Source organism: Typopeltis vanoorti, chromosome 18, assembly GCF_054136105.1.
Source record: "Typopeltis vanoorti isolate ZY-2024b chromosome 18, IOZ_Tvanoo_1.0, whole genome shotgun sequence".
NCBI lineage: Eukaryota > Metazoa > Arthropoda > Arachnida > Uropygi > Thelyphonidae > Typopeltis > Typopeltis vanoorti.
In genome coordinates this window covers 97,740,175-97,755,854 of record NC_143566.1, presented here as the reverse complement: position 1 = coordinate 97,755,854, position 15,680 = coordinate 97,740,175, and the positions used below count along the sequence as shown (strand labels likewise).

The 15,680-nt window shown below is 35.8% G+C and overlaps 1 protein-coding gene across 10 annotated transcripts in view; it reads right to left on the bottom strand.

Moving 5' to 3' along the window:
• The window catches only part of LOC150096973 (centrosomal protein of 76 kDa-like), a 224,173-nt gene that overhangs the window by 18,054 nt on the left and 190,439 nt on the right, over positions 1-15,680 (bottom strand). For all 10 annotated transcript variants that reach the window (XM_090408529.1, XM_090408522.1, XM_090408523.1 and 7 more), the window contains 2 exons: positions 14,071-14,158; positions 2,473-2,602 (listed from right to left, as the gene is read on the bottom strand). In XM_090408529.1, the coding sequence (XP_090264655.1) occupies positions 2,473-2,602; positions 14,071-14,158 (218 nt within the window). The remainder of the gene's footprint in view (positions 1-2,472; positions 2,603-14,070; positions 14,159-15,680) is intronic.

The following is a 15,680-nucleotide window of genomic DNA, read 5'->3' as shown; positions in this document are numbered from 1 at the left end:
CTCTCTTCCAGTACTTTTCTCCATCTTTCCAGTTTAGTTCCCGCTTCTTCTCTTGAATCTGCATACAGCAAGATGTCATCTGCATACAACATTGTCCAAGGCACATCTTCTCTCACCTCCTCCATCACCACCTCCATCACAATGTTAAACAGAAATGGACTTAATGCTGACCCTTGATGCAAGCCAACTGTTACTTGAAAACTTTCTGTCTGTCCCAGACTGGTCCTATCACTTTTGTTCACATTTCTGTACATCTCCTGCACCAACTTGACATATTTCTCCGGAACCTTCTTCTCCCTCAGAAACCTCCGGACTTCTTGCCTTGGCATTCTATCGTATTCTTTCTCCAGATCAATAAATGCCAGATGTAACTCCCGTTGTTTCTCTTGAAACTTTTCCATCATCTGCCATAATCTAAAGATAGCATCTGTTGTTGATCTACCAGGCATGAAGCTAAATTGTTCCTTTGCAATCTCCACCTCCTTCCTCAATCTTCCATCAAGAACCCTTTCTAGGATTTTCATTGTGTGGGACATCAACTTTATTCCTCTGTAATTTTTACAGTTTTGTGCATCCCCTTTACCCTTGTAGATGGAGACAAGAGTACTCACCCTCGATTCCTCGGGTATATTTTCCTGTTGGCAAACTTTCACGAACAGGTCCCACAGCAGGTCAATTCCCTCTTCCCCCAGTGCCTTCCATGCCTCCACTGGAATCCTGTCGGGGCCCACCGATTTTCCATTCCTCATCCTCTTCATGGCCTCCATCTCTTCCACTCTACTGATGTTCTGCACCATTCCCTAAGAAGGCTGACCATCTTTTCTGTGAGTCCTTGCATTTTTCTCATTCAAAAGTCCCTCAAAGTATATTCTCCATCTGTTTATGTCCACATCCCTCCATAATACTCTTTCTTCAGCATCTTTGATCTGCCTCACATGTAAGATGCCCTTTGCTGCTTTATTTCTACATTTCACTAGTTGGTAAATTTTTCTCTGTCCTTCCTTTGCTTCTAATTAATCATACAGATCCTGATATGCCATGGCCTTCGCCTGTGCCAGAACTCTCTTGGCTTCTTGCTTTCTCTCTCTGTATACCTCTCTGTCTTCTTCCACTCTTGACTCATCCCACTTCTGCTTTGCCTTCCTCTTAGCTGTCACTGCCACTTGTACATTATTATTCCACCACGAACCCTCCTTCTGCTCTCTAATCTTTCCAGATGTCTCACCAAGCACCTCGATTGCAAAGCTCAGGATTACTTTTGAATTATGTTTCCACCAATCTTGTACACTTTTCAGTCCATCCGAAATCCTCTCTAACACCCTCTCCCTAAAATGATTCCTCACACTCTCTTCTTTTAAGCGAAACCACTTAATTGTCTTCATCCCATGGCTTCCAGAGGTTCTTATCTTCGATCTTATTTTAAAGTCTGCGCACAGCAGTCGGTGTTGCTGTGCCACTTGATCTGTTGGAATTACTTTACAATTTGTCACAACCATAAGATATTTCATAAGATATTGCAATCATAATATTGCAAGCGCAACACTCAAAAATGGACAAAGTTGATATTGGAATGGTATCCTGATATTAACTTTGTCCAAGATGGTACAAGAAGACCAAAGAGATAGCAGGAATATGAGATTAGGGAGATGGCAGGAACTCAGTAGCATAGAAAGGCTCAAGATAGGAATGAATGGAGGACTTTGAGGGAGGCCTTCATCGAGCAGTGGATAGAAAATGGTTGATGATGATGATACACCCACACGTTTTTTAATTAGGAATTTTATTGACCGTTGTCTTGCTTATTCCATGATGGAGCTTTTTAAAATTCTTCTGTTAATTGTATTTTGATCATGTTTTATTGTCATTATACTGAAGATGTCTTCAATACTAAGGCAAAAAATTTACATCATTAAATAATTTTCATGTTATATTTCTGTCTAAATTTTAAAGAATTATGATAGCTTATAACATATTCTTAGACAAAACTGAATTGGACAGGTAGGTTAGAAATAAATAAGAAATAAACAGTTGATTGAAGACTGCATATTGTAGTTCTTAAGAAAATAATGAGAGTGAACAGACAACACTGATGGCAGAACTATATTTAAAAACAAAGATATGAAAAGAACTTGACATTATCGATTGACAATCAAGAAGGCACAAGCAAATTTCATCTTAGTTATTCAATTAAGATGAGAGATGAACAATTAGCAAAGTAGCACATCAGTATACTTGTCCCGATGTACTAATTTAAAAGATGGAACTAAGAACTGATCAAACGAAAGAAAAAAAAAAGAGCCAATTTGGAAAAAAAAATGATAGAAAACTAGTCAAGAAATATTAATTGTACTAGACTATTTTCATAATAAGATAGCCTATCCAAAAAAAAATGAATTCTTTATAAAGCATTACTATGTAAATTAATTTTCTTTGAAAAATTCCTATTTAAATTCACATGTACATAACACTTACCTCAGACTATCTGAAAATATCTTTTGAGCCCAAATATGTTGAAAATGAACAGGAAGGGCTTTAAATGTGTGTCCCTCAGGTACAACTTTATGAACAGCTACAAGAAACTCTTCATCACCACCAGAAAGTCCTAAACAATTTTCACAATTATTGGCATTGATAATTCAAATAAGTTAGCTGATGTTGAAATGATTTTCACACTGATTGCTTTATGACCATGAGTTAATAAATACTGTATCAGTCTTGAATAATAGTTCTAATTTGAAATGAATTCTCCAATATCTTTGGCGCCATTCAGTTATTACTTTAGTGATGACAAGTCCACAAATTGTGCAGCACCACTGTCAGAAAGTATGATGAAGAATACCATACTGACTTCATCAATTTCCTGCAGATCAGTTCTATCAACATAGTACACATCTTGTAATCTCATCCCAAATGCACAACCTTGCACCTGTCCACAATAAACTAGTACCCATTATCCTCTGCCCATGCCACTAGTCTATTTAAGTCATCTTGTAGGATCTCTACTTCATTTATTGTTGTTGTTCTTAGCTACAGCATAGGCAAACAACTGAACATTTCATCTTAAATAATTTATTTTAAAGTAAGCAACAGTGGACTAAGTATTAAGCTCTATGGTATGACACTATCTACCTGCCTTCTCCTGGACTAAATTTGCCCACATGCTGCTCCCTGATGTCTGTCCATACATACTATCACCAGCTTCATATCCCACCCTTTCCACTCCAATTTATATAACACAGTTCAATCTCATATCCTGTTGAATGCCTTTGCAAAGTCAACAATATCACTGTGCCATGCTTAACGTAAAATAAACAGTAAATATTTTTCATCACATGAAAATCAATTGACATACAATATTAACAAACTAGTTAAAACTGAAGAGAGAAGAAAATATGAGTGTGAATTAAAACTGAAATTGAAAAATATGCAGCTGGAAGAGAAAAATATCTGGAAGCATATCAAGGATAGCATAAAAGTAGCAGCAGAAAATTCAACTGGAATTCAAAGTAAAATACAGCATAAAAATGGTTTAATGAAAAAAACAAAGAAAAAAGATGGAAGCATTTGGCTTAAGTACCCAACTGATATATTTGCCACTCAGAGATACAAAGAGAGCAGCAAGGAAGCCAATAAAATAATAAGACAATAGAAAATAAACTTTTTATGTGAAAGTATTGAAGAAATCCAGAAATACTTGAGAGTAAATAATCCTAGAAAATTTTTCCATGTAATTAAAAACCAAAAAAACAGGCCCGCATAGGAAAACAACAATAATCAATAATAGCAATGTACAAACACTAGCCACTAGAGAATAAAATAGCAAACAGTCAGAGAGAATACTTGAACAAACTCCTAACTTGTGATGAATCTGCTGAGTCTTTTAAACAGAATACTTATAATTATTTAAATTAAGGAGATATTAAATCCCACATTATTTCAAAGCTGAATAAGAAACTCGAAGATAGGAATCAAAGAGTTTCATGCCGAATATAGCAAACTATAAAAGTTTCGGCGGATTGTAGCGTAAGCTAAAGCACATATTTCAATACTATGGCAACTCGTTGCAAAGGTGGGTAAAGTTCTGATCACTATTCTTAGTATTACCCATAATGTAAAACACATCTCCTAGGAGATGTTTTGATGTTATACATTATGGTGGAAGGTCACTACCCAGACTGGTTTCGACCTTTATTGAAGTCTCTTCAGCGAGTAGGTAGACCAGGTAATACTGAGGTTATAGCAAAGAGAACTTTATACTTTGCTATACAAGTTGTCAAAAAGGTGCACCCGTATAAATATTACTTAAATAAAGAGCCAATAGGCTTCACTTCAGCGATGTAACATTATTTAAATTAAGGGGATATTAAATCCCACATTATTTCAAAGCCGAATAAGCAACTCGAAGATAGGAATCAGAGTTTCATGCCGAATATAGCACACTATAAAAGTTTCGGTGGACTGTAGCATAAGCTAAAGCACATAGTTCAACAGTAGGACAACTCGTTGCAAACATTATTTAAATAATGTTACATTGCCGAAGTGAAGCTTATTAGCTCTTTATTTAAGTAATATTTATATGGGCACCTTTTTGACAACGTATAGCAAAGTATAAAGTTCTCTTCGCTATAACCTCAGTATTACCTGGTCTAACTACTCACTGAAGATACTTCAATAAAGTCAAAACCGGTCTGGGTAGTGACCTCCCACCATAATGTATAACATCAAAACATCTCCTAGGAGATGTGTTTTACATTATGGATAATATTAAGAATAGTGATCAGAACTTTACCCACCTTTGCAACGAGTTGCCCTAGTGTTGAACTATGTGCTTAAGCTTATGCTACAGTCCGCCGAAACTTTTATAGTTTATTATATTCGGCATGAAACTCTTTGATTCCTATCTTCGAGTTTCTTATTCGGCTGTGAAATAATGTGGGATTTAATATCCCCTTAACTTAAATAATATTACATCGCCGAAGTGAAGCCTATTGGCTCTTTATTTAAGAATACTTATCATTTTAATGGCTAATATATAGCCTACTTTCATTTAAATGTCATTGGCTCTTTACCCATTACTGAAGTGTTATAAAACTAATATATGATGAATAAAAAAAGAAGGAAAATTTTGGATATACCTGTTTTGGATGTTTTCTGTCTCCTTATCACGGCAATGTGCCTTCATCTGCTGTTAAAGGAAGGGGGGGGGGGGGAAGTAATGTGGAGGAATTTGAAAAAAACCCGGGTTTTTTATATGTATAATAGTATTATTATTAATGGTGGGTAGAGAGCATTTGGGGGGGGGGGGTGAGAGAAGAATCTGAAGATAGAAGTTTTTTTTGTGGAAGAGGAGGGATTTAAGGAAAAATCTCAGGGGTGGGAGTAACGGGGTGTGAGCCCTTTCGACAGGCGTAGTTTTCAGAACTCGTGGGGAAGTGGATGTTATGTCATGTTGGTTAGGTGTTTCTGTCTTTGGTGAACTTTCTGTCTCCTATTGGTCAGTATCGTGACCTAATTTTTATGTTATGGAGCTTCCAACTCTTGGAGATTATGTAGGGTCGGTGGACGTTTATTGAGTTTTTGTCACATTTTATGGCTATTGTTTCCGCTATTCATTGTCTTGTATGTCTAACAAGGCCATAATATTAGAATTAAACTAAATTTATTATAGCCTAACCAAGTGGAAAAAAAACTTCCAACTTATCATATTTGTCACCCAAAAATATTTAAACCTTCACTAGCTGGAAGTGGAGGAAAGTATAAAACAGCTCAAAGACAACAAGCTACCAGGCAGTAGCTGAACTCATTAAATATTGGGGGGAATGAATTAACCCTCATATACATAAGCTGTAAATTTAATATGGGAAAAAGAAGAGAAGAAGAGACACTTGCAGAATAGTAAGAATCACTAATCCCTCAAATGGGAAACATAAATGAATGCAAAAAATTACAGGGGGGGGGGGGACATCACTACTGTCAGCAGGTTACAAAATTTTATCTAATATTATACCAAAAAGAATCTTACCTTATGATGAAGAAAATATAGGTGAATATCAAGCAGGATTCCAAAGAAATAGATCAACAGTTGACAAATTTTTACAGAAAAAAAATGGGAATATAATCTGCAGGTCCATATTTTATTTAGAGACTTTAGAAAAGTATCTGATATTCCTCAAGGGCTCACTTTAGTGAGTACGGGCATGGCAAACCCGAGGTACCTGATGCTGGACCATGCCTTACTTCATGTAATATATATCTGTTATATTATTCTGTAGACTGGTCCCTCCTCTTCTTTCTTTGCTTCTTTCTCCTCTCCTTGCTCCTTCCCCCTGATGCTATTAGAGTATTCGAGGGCTAGGGGTGAGTCTTTCCTATCTTGCTAAGTCATTTCGTCTTATGCAGCCAATGAAGGAGGCAAGCTAGCCTCAATAGGTGCCAGTCCCAAGCCTGGATAAATGCGAGGGTTGATGTCAGGAAGGGCATCCGGTCGGAAAACTTCAGTGCCAACTCAAACTATGATTATGAGTCGAAGAGAAAATGAAATAAGGGCTAGGGCGTACCCCTTAAGCGACGCGCAGCCACATTGCCCTACAGCTGTGAGAAGTGGACGAGGGCTACCGCAAGGGCGGGTGCGGTTAAAGAAGCGAGCCCAGCAGGCGGAGAGGATGTTGCAAGTGGGAACACTGAATGTTGGAAGCATGACTGGAAGGGGAAGAGAGGTGGCAAACATGATGAGGAAGAAGAAGTTGGACATTTTATGTGTGCAGGAGACAAGGTGGAAAGGGGGAAAGGCAAAGGAACTGGGAGATGGATATAAATTGTTCTACTCTGGAGCGAATAACGAGGGAAGAAATGGTGTAGGAATTGTGGTGTGTGGCAGAATGAAGGGCGAATTACTGGACATGGGTAGAAGGAACGACAGGATCATGCGAATGAAATTGGGTCTTGGAGAAGAGCGGGTGGTCGTATTATGTGTATATGCCCTGCAAGTTGGTTGTACAGCAGAGGAAAAAGATGAGTTCTGGAATGTGTTAGATGAAGAAATGAGGGAATTGGAAGAAAATGAGATGGTGATTGTCGGAGGAGACGAACGGGTACATAGAAAGACAGAATAGAGACTGTGAAAGGGTGCATGGTGGCCACGGAGTGGGAATGATGAACCAGGAAGGAGAGAGGGTTGTGGACTTTGCAGTAGCGTTTGATCTGGCAATTGTGAACTCGTTTTTCTTCAAGAGGGAAGAACATTTGATAACATTTAGAAGTGGTAACAACAGCTCACAAATTGACTACATTTTGACTAGAAGAAAACATCTTAAGGTTGTGACAAATTATAAAGTAATTCCAACAGATCAAGTAGCACGACAACACTGACTGCTGTGCGCAGACTTTAAAATAAGATCGAAGATAAGAACTTCTGGTTGCCATGGGATAAAGACAATTAAGTGGTTTCTCTTAAAAGAGGAGAGTGTGAGGAATCGTTTTAGGGAGAGAGTGTTAGAGAGGATTTCGGATGGACTGGAAAATGTACAAGATTGGTGGAAACATAATTCAAAAGTAATCCTGAGCTGTGCAATCGAGGTGCTTGGTGAGACATCTGGAAAGATTAGAGAGCAGAAGGAGGGTTGGTGGTGGAATAATGATGTACAAGTGGCAGTGACAGCTAAGAGGAAGGCAAAGCAGAAGTGGGATGAGTCAAGAGTGGAAGAGGACAGAGAGGTGTACAAAGAGAGAAAGCAAGAAGCCAAGAGAGTTGTGGCACAGGCAAAGGCCATGGCATATCAAGATCTGTATGATCAATTAGAAACAAAGGAAGGACAGAGGAAAATTTACCAACTAGCAAAATGTAGAAATAAAGCAGCAAAAGACATCTTACATGTGAGGCAGATCAAAGATGCTGAAGGAAGCGTATTATGGAGGGATGTGGACATAAACAGATGGAGAATATACTTTGAGGGACTTTTGAATGAGGAAAATGCAAGGACTCACAGAGGAGATGGTGCAGAACATCAGTAGAATGGAAGTGACGGAGGCCATGAAGAGAATGAGGAATGGAAAAAGCGGTGGGCCCCGACAGAATTCCAGTGGAGGCATGGAAGGCACTGGGGGAAGAGGGAATTGACCTGCTGTGGGACCTGTTCATGAAAGTGCCAACAGAAAAATATACCCGAGGAATGGAGGGAGAGTACTCTTGTTCCCATCTACAAGGGTAAAGAGAATGCACAAGACTGTAAAAATTACAGAGGAATAAAGTTGATGTCCCACACAATGAAGATCCTAGAAAGGGTTCTTGATGGTAGATTGAGGGAGGAGGTGGAGATTGCAAAGGAACAATTTGGCTTCATGCCTGGTAGATCAACAACAGATGCTATCTTTGGGTTATGACAAATGATGGAAAAATATCGAGAGAAACAAAGGGCGCTACATCTGGTATTTATTGATCTGGAGAAAGCATACGATAGAGTGCCAAGGCAAGAAGTCTGGAGGTGTCTGAGGGAGAAGAAGGTGCCGGAGAAATATGTCAGGTTGGTGCGGGAAATGTACAGAAATGTGAAGACAAGTGTTCATACCTGTTTGGGACAGACAGAAAGTTTTCAAGTAACAGTTGGCTTGCATCAAGGGTCAGCATTAAGTCCGTTTCTGTTTAATATTGTGATGGAGGTGGTAACAGAGGAGGTGAGAGAAGATGCACCTTGGACAATGTTGTATGCAAATGACATCTTGCTGTGTGTAGATTCAAGAGAAGAAGCGGAAACTAAACTGGAAAGATGGAGAAAAGTACTGGAAGAGAGAGGTAATAGACTGAGCAGAAGTAAGACAGAGTATATGTGTTGCGCAGTGGGCAGTGGCCAGGAGACAGATCTGGAGCTGGAAGGAAATGTCATCAGGAAGGTGAGAGACTTTAGATACTTAGGTTCAACAGTGGAAGAAGATGGAGGAGCTGAGAAGGAAGTGGGATGCAGGATACAAGCGGGTTGGAGGAACTGGAGGGAGATGGCTGGAGTGTTATGCGATAAGAGGGTGCCGATCAATCTGAAAGGCAAAATTTATAGGACAGTAGTGAGGCCAGCTATGACATATGCTATAGAAACTGTGGCCCTGAGGAAAAATAACATCAGCAGGATGGAAGTAGCAGAGATGAGAATGCTTAGGTGGATGTGCGGTGTGACCAGAAAGGATCATCTGAGAAATGACTATGTCAGGAGAACAGTGAAAGTTACGAACTTAGGAGCGAAAATATAGGAGGCAAGGTTTCAATGGTTTGGTCATGCGATGAGGAGGGAGGACGAATATGTGGGAAGAAGGGTCATGCAGATGGATTTGCAAGGAAGGCGGAAGCGTGGGCAGCCAAAGAAGAGATGGAGGGAGCTGGTAGAAGAGGACTTGAAGATGAAGAACTTGGATGTGGTGACAGCCCAAGACAGGAAGGTGTGGAGGAGACTCATAACAAACAGTGACCACAATTAAGTGGGGGGAAGCTGTAGAAGAAGAAGAAGAAAAGTATATGATAGCCTTTACAGAGTAGGCCTTTGGGAAGTATTCAATGAACTAGGAATACCTTATAAGATAATATCATCATCATGCTCTCAAAGATTTAGGCCTAGAGTGGCCTGTTACGACCTTAGAAGTCATCGGTCAATCTCTTTAGAGGATGTCCTGGTTTTCTTTTTCCTAACAGTTTGTAATTTAAAACTTGTTTTGGTAATCTTTTTGATTTCATTCTTTCAACTTGTTCCATCCATTTATGTTTATTTTTTTTTATTTTTTCTATTACTGATTCCTGATTTAATTATTTCATAATTTCTTAATTTCTTTTGTGATCGAATAGCGTATACATTGCAGTTTTTCACATAAATTTCATATCAGCTGTTATTAATCTTTGTTTCTCTTTTTGTTTTATTGTCCAGATTTCACTTCCATACAGTAGGAGTGGTAGGACTAATGTATTGTATACTTTTAGTCTAGTTTGTTTTTGAACTAGGTTAGGCTTAAATATAGTATTAATTACATTAATACTATATTTAAGCCACTGTTATTTTTAAATATTTCACAATTTTTAGGTTTATATCTTTTTTATTTTCATATGCAGTCATGCATTCTAGGTAGTTATACCTAGTTATATTTCTCTGGATATGAGGTAGTTATATCTCTCTGGATACGAGAGTTCCTAATTTAATCTTATTTGTATCCGATTATTTTCATATATATGTGTAATGGCTTTCAGAATATTATTTGGTATTTGTCTTTTTTTAATATATTAAATAAAATACTTCCTTTAGCTTTATCAAATGTTTTTCAAAGTTAATAAATGTAATATGTGTTTCTAAATTGTATTCTCTTCTTTTTTATTATTAATTTTAGGCAAAAGGCCGGGTCTATAGATGATCGTCCTTTTCTAAATCCATTTTGTATTCTAAAATAAAGCTTTCAGAACATTTTATTAGTTTGTTATTTAAAATTCTGCTACATATGCTATATAGCATAAGATAATATGTTTAATCAAAATTTGCACCACTGACAGCCAAAACATGGTATTAGCAAATGGAATTAGATCTGAACCTTTTGATATTAAGACAGTATTGAAGCAAAAAAATTCCTTTCACCCCATCCTTTTTAATTTTGCCTTAGAAACATGTATTTGAGAAACTGTAAAAGATAACACAAAAAGGACACTAATGTTAGGATATGAAGATGATATATGCCTGGTCAGAGAAAATGCTGAAAACATTAGGACATTTAGAAAACTTAAAACTGCTGCTAAAAAACTAGGATTAAAAATCAACCAGGATAAAACTGAATATTTAATGTATGCAGAAATCACAATCAAGCAGAAAGTGACCAGTTTACCATTGATAACCTGAAATTTAAAAGTGCCACCTGCTTCAAATATCTTGGAACATTGATTACTCGAGACAATAAAATTGTACAAAGAAATAAAATTAGTACAAAGATAAAAGCTAGAATACATGCTGCCAATAGATCTTATCATTCAGTACATCATTTACTATCTTCCAAAATTCTATCAAGCAGAGTTAAACACAAAAATATACAAGAAAATCATTAGACCTATTTTTCTATATGGAGCAGAAACCTGGTGCATAACAGACCAAGTGTTGCAGATCTTTGAAAATAAAATCCTCAGAAACGTTTCTGAGGATATTATTTTCACAACAGATGAATGGAGAAGACATAATCTAGAACTATATGAACTCTATAGATCCTCACTTCTAGTTGATGAAATTAGAGCATGGGATGGATTGGACAAGTGGAAATTATGGGTGGAAAGAAAGAGAATAGCTAAACAAGCATTCAAAATGAAGCCAGATGGATAGTGACCTAGGAATAGGCTGCAAATGCATTAGAAGAATGATATCCAAAAAAAAAAAAAGAAAAAAAAAAAAAAGACCTAGCTGAGATGGGAATTCAGTACTGGAATGGAAAAAGTTGGTACATGCATCAAAGACCCTTAAAGGTTCAGCAAGCTGATGAAGAAGAAAATAGAAAACCTCACACTCCAACACATTGACATAAAGGTCAGTTTTGATGTCTTCTCTCTGTTCTTCAAAGATACCTCAGACCTTATCCAAGCTGTATTTTTTCCTGATATCTCAGTCCTATTTCACTTCATGGTAAACTCTAGCAATTTTGTTTGGCAAGGAAAATTCTACAAACAGATAAAGGAGCACAGCCATCGGCTCTCTGCTTTCTCCCTCCCCACCACCATTTCACAGAAACCTCCAAAAAGAAGGCCTTCAAGTTTTCCCCACATCTGCTAGCTGTATAGATGATGAGTTCTCCATTTGGCCACATGATCTGGAGGCTCTCAGCATTTTCTTAACACATCTAAACAACCAACATCCAGTTCACCTTAGAAAAGGAAAACAACAATCTGGGACTGTTGGATTCTGTATATATAGAGATTTGAGTAATTATTATTTGTTTCAGAATCCAACATGATTTTCCATCACAAAGGCTGCGTTTGTAAATATTATTTAATGTAAATAACGTAAATTATAATTTGATATCATATAACTACCTTAATTATATCAAATATTTAATTATTTAATCAAAGAAATGTGTCAATGGTAAATAGATTCTGTATTAAATATTATTAAGCTATTTTATTTATTGTTATGTCAATATTATAAAAACTTATATTTGCAATATTAACTACGCATTTATTGAAAAGCAAATATTCTAATGATTCCTATTTGTTATGTCAATATTATAGAAACTTATATTTGCAATATTAACTACGCATTTATTGAAAAGCAAATATTCTAATGATTCCTATTTGTGTATAAAGCTTAACGTATGTAATGACTCAATGTAGTAGTATAGCCTTGTCTAACATTGGCGAGAATGTTTATGTTTGTCTGTTGTCATGGAGATGCGTGAAATAAACAAGCGCGAGTGGAACAGAGCGTGAGCTAAAGAGAGAATAAAAAAAAAATATATATAAAAAGTAGGGAGTTGGGACGGAAACTGGGAAGTGAAAGGAAGCAGGGTGATAAAATAAAGAAGTAGAAGTAAATAAAAGGTTCTTAAGGGTAGGAGTTAAGTGGATAATTTTTATAAGTGAGCAAGAACGTAACGAATTTTATAGTTAGCTGAAATTGAAATCAGCAGTAATAATAGAAGGAAAATTAAAGCTACATTCGGATAAAGTAAAAAGCTGAACATTCAAGGAAGAATTCTGAATAAACCCAGCTGATCTAGTATTGCAGCTTATTTCCGATTTGCCCTAAAGAGAACCTCACAGTGTTTTAATTAATTTATGAGTGGTAATAAGGATAGTTGAAGTGCCTTAATTGATGTCAAGAATTCTGAGGCGTAATTGACAGTGCTTTAAGTATAACTGAGGATAAGTTTTGTAGATGTGTTTTTATTCTTTAAGTGTGATAAGTAAATTCCAGAAGTTTGCTCACAACAAAACAGATGTTCTAGGAACCATTTCCGGTAAGGTCTATCATAGTGAATTATTAACTTTAACTGTGGAAACCCTTCGTGATTGAGAGTTGGAGATAGGAATTGTTTGAAAGATATTTTCAGCTATTAGATCCTGTAATATTTTGAACTTATAGCATGACTGAAAAATGTGTGAAAACTAATTAGATTGGATGTTCTATTATATTCATTTAAGTGTAAAAACTTTATAACCCAGAAGCTAAGAAGGTGTATGTGAAGACTTGGAAGATTGTGCTAATGTAATTGACTTGACTTAATGTTTGACTTATTTCTATTGTTTAAAATTAGAAGTAAAATTTATGTAAGTGTTATATGACCTATATTAAATGCTTTATTTGTTAACCTATTTGCCTGAAATTCTTTTTACTGCACCGTTGACAAAAATTCAAATCTAGTGGGAATCCTAAAGAGAGAAAATAAATACTTCGGCCTGAATGAATGAAAAGACTGCTAACTAATTTTGAATTGATCCTACTATTTCATATAGACTTATCTAAGGATAGAGTGGCGCGGTATAATAGAAATTTCTCTACCCTTAGATCAGTGATCAATTTACAATTAGTTTTCCTTTATTTTATGAAAGTGACTTTTAACAAGATGGCAGATTCGAACATTTTCTTAACACATCTAAACAACCAACATCCAGTTCACCTTAGAAAAGGAAAACAACAATCTGGGACACATATGCAAAAATAAATAAAATTCTTAAAGAAATACAGTCCTCAAACCACTTACATACAATATAAGAAATTGGCATCCCTTATTCTTATGCCTTAAGAAACTTCCTAACTTTGACAGATTTGGGTGCATGAAACTGTCCCAAACTGAGGAAGCACCCATCCTCAGATCTTGAGCGCAACAGCTGAGACCATCCATTCTAGAACACTATTTAGGACTTTATGCACAACTTTGGTTGCCTTGCTTCAGCCTCATTTACCCAGTGTTTATGTGCCCTGATGATGGCTATTCAATTTTATTGAAATATTGTATTAATTAAAGTTATTGTAAATAATATTTAGTATGCATTGTAATTTCTTCAAAATGTACAGATATGAATAACCAACATATAAGGCTTTCTACCAGAATAACCACATGCAATATGCTTACCAGTTTTTCCATTGATTTCATAAACAGCCAAGGCAGAAGTTAAAATATAATTAAGATCTTCATCCCAGTAAGTAGCTAATCCATGATCCTGAAGCATATATTCATGCATATAAAAAAAAAAAAAAAAAAAAAGGAAAGTAAATAGTTATTTCAATCTTTATGAATCTCCTTTTGCTTTAATATATAATCAAGATACAGCAATAAATGTTTTAGATATATTCATTCTTAAAATCTTAAGTTAAGTTTTAAAATTAAGCTCAGTGTAATTTTGGTAAACAAAATTTGACTGTATGGTCAAATATAAAAGAAAATTAACATTTCAAACTTTTTTTTTCTTTTCTCATTGCAAAATGCATAATCGTCTATTATATTCATTTTATCTACCAATGTAATTGTATAATAACTCATCATCAAATTCCTAATATATATATATATATATATATATATATATATATATATATATATATATATATTCGGGGGCAGGGGGGGATGTACAGGATGTTATGATAGTGCTACATGAAAATCTTACATCATTACTAACTTCCTATTAACAATATTCCTCCAAATTAATTTATCCACCATTACTGTTGGATCCTATATCTCAGTCTTCTAAGGTAGTTCTTACTGTATCGATCCAGATAGATCTTGGTCTGGTCTTCCTCTGAGTCTTATTATTATAACAAACCCATATGGAGTCAACAGACACATCAAGGCAGATGTCACTCAGTGAGCAGCATACCTATCATATTGAAGCTTAAGCTCTTTTACATCCCTAGAATCTATATCGTTGTGGAAATTTTCCTGCCATCCTAGAGAATAAAAAGCAAAACTTCTTTTGCTAATCTCTCTCTCTCATTCAGTTTAAGTGACCATACTTCCTGAGATTAGCTCCCTAATGCATTCCTGAATACTCACAATGGGCAGTTCCTTTCTAATATTCTCATTTTAATCAATTTAATATAATTCTGCCATCTGTTCACTTCTTCAGTCTTTCTCATTACGGTTATATCTGTGGTCTGCAATCTTTGATCCAAGTGTTTATTTCTAACTTAACTCTCAGATGCATAAGTTAAAATTGGTTTGAACACTGTCTTATATACAGCTAGTGTAGTGTTTTGACTAATTTCTCTTTCTTAGTCCATATAAATTAATTCTCTTGTCTATTTCTACACTTAGTTTGTCATCTAAACTAAAAACTGGACCTAAATACCTAAAATATTTTACTTGTTATAAGTACTCCATTCAAGATGCGGTTGATGTTTTCAATATTCCTGCCTATTTTCACAGTCTTTAACTTTTTATCTCTAATTTTCATTCCAAATTTATTATAGTAGCATTCAGTTTAATTAGGAAATTCAGCAGATTTATACAGATTAATCTGGGGTATAACATTATCTACATAAAGCAAAGAGCTAATTTTGACATCTTTAATTTTAATGTAAGGTTAAATATCACTATCTTTCATAATGCAATCCATGTCGATGATGAATAACAATAGAGATAATGTGCACTGTTTTGGATTTAACATCAAGCCACATTCCTGTACCTCCTTCAATTCTGACTTACAACTCAAATATAGGCTATGTATTGCTCAATATACTCTCCTATTT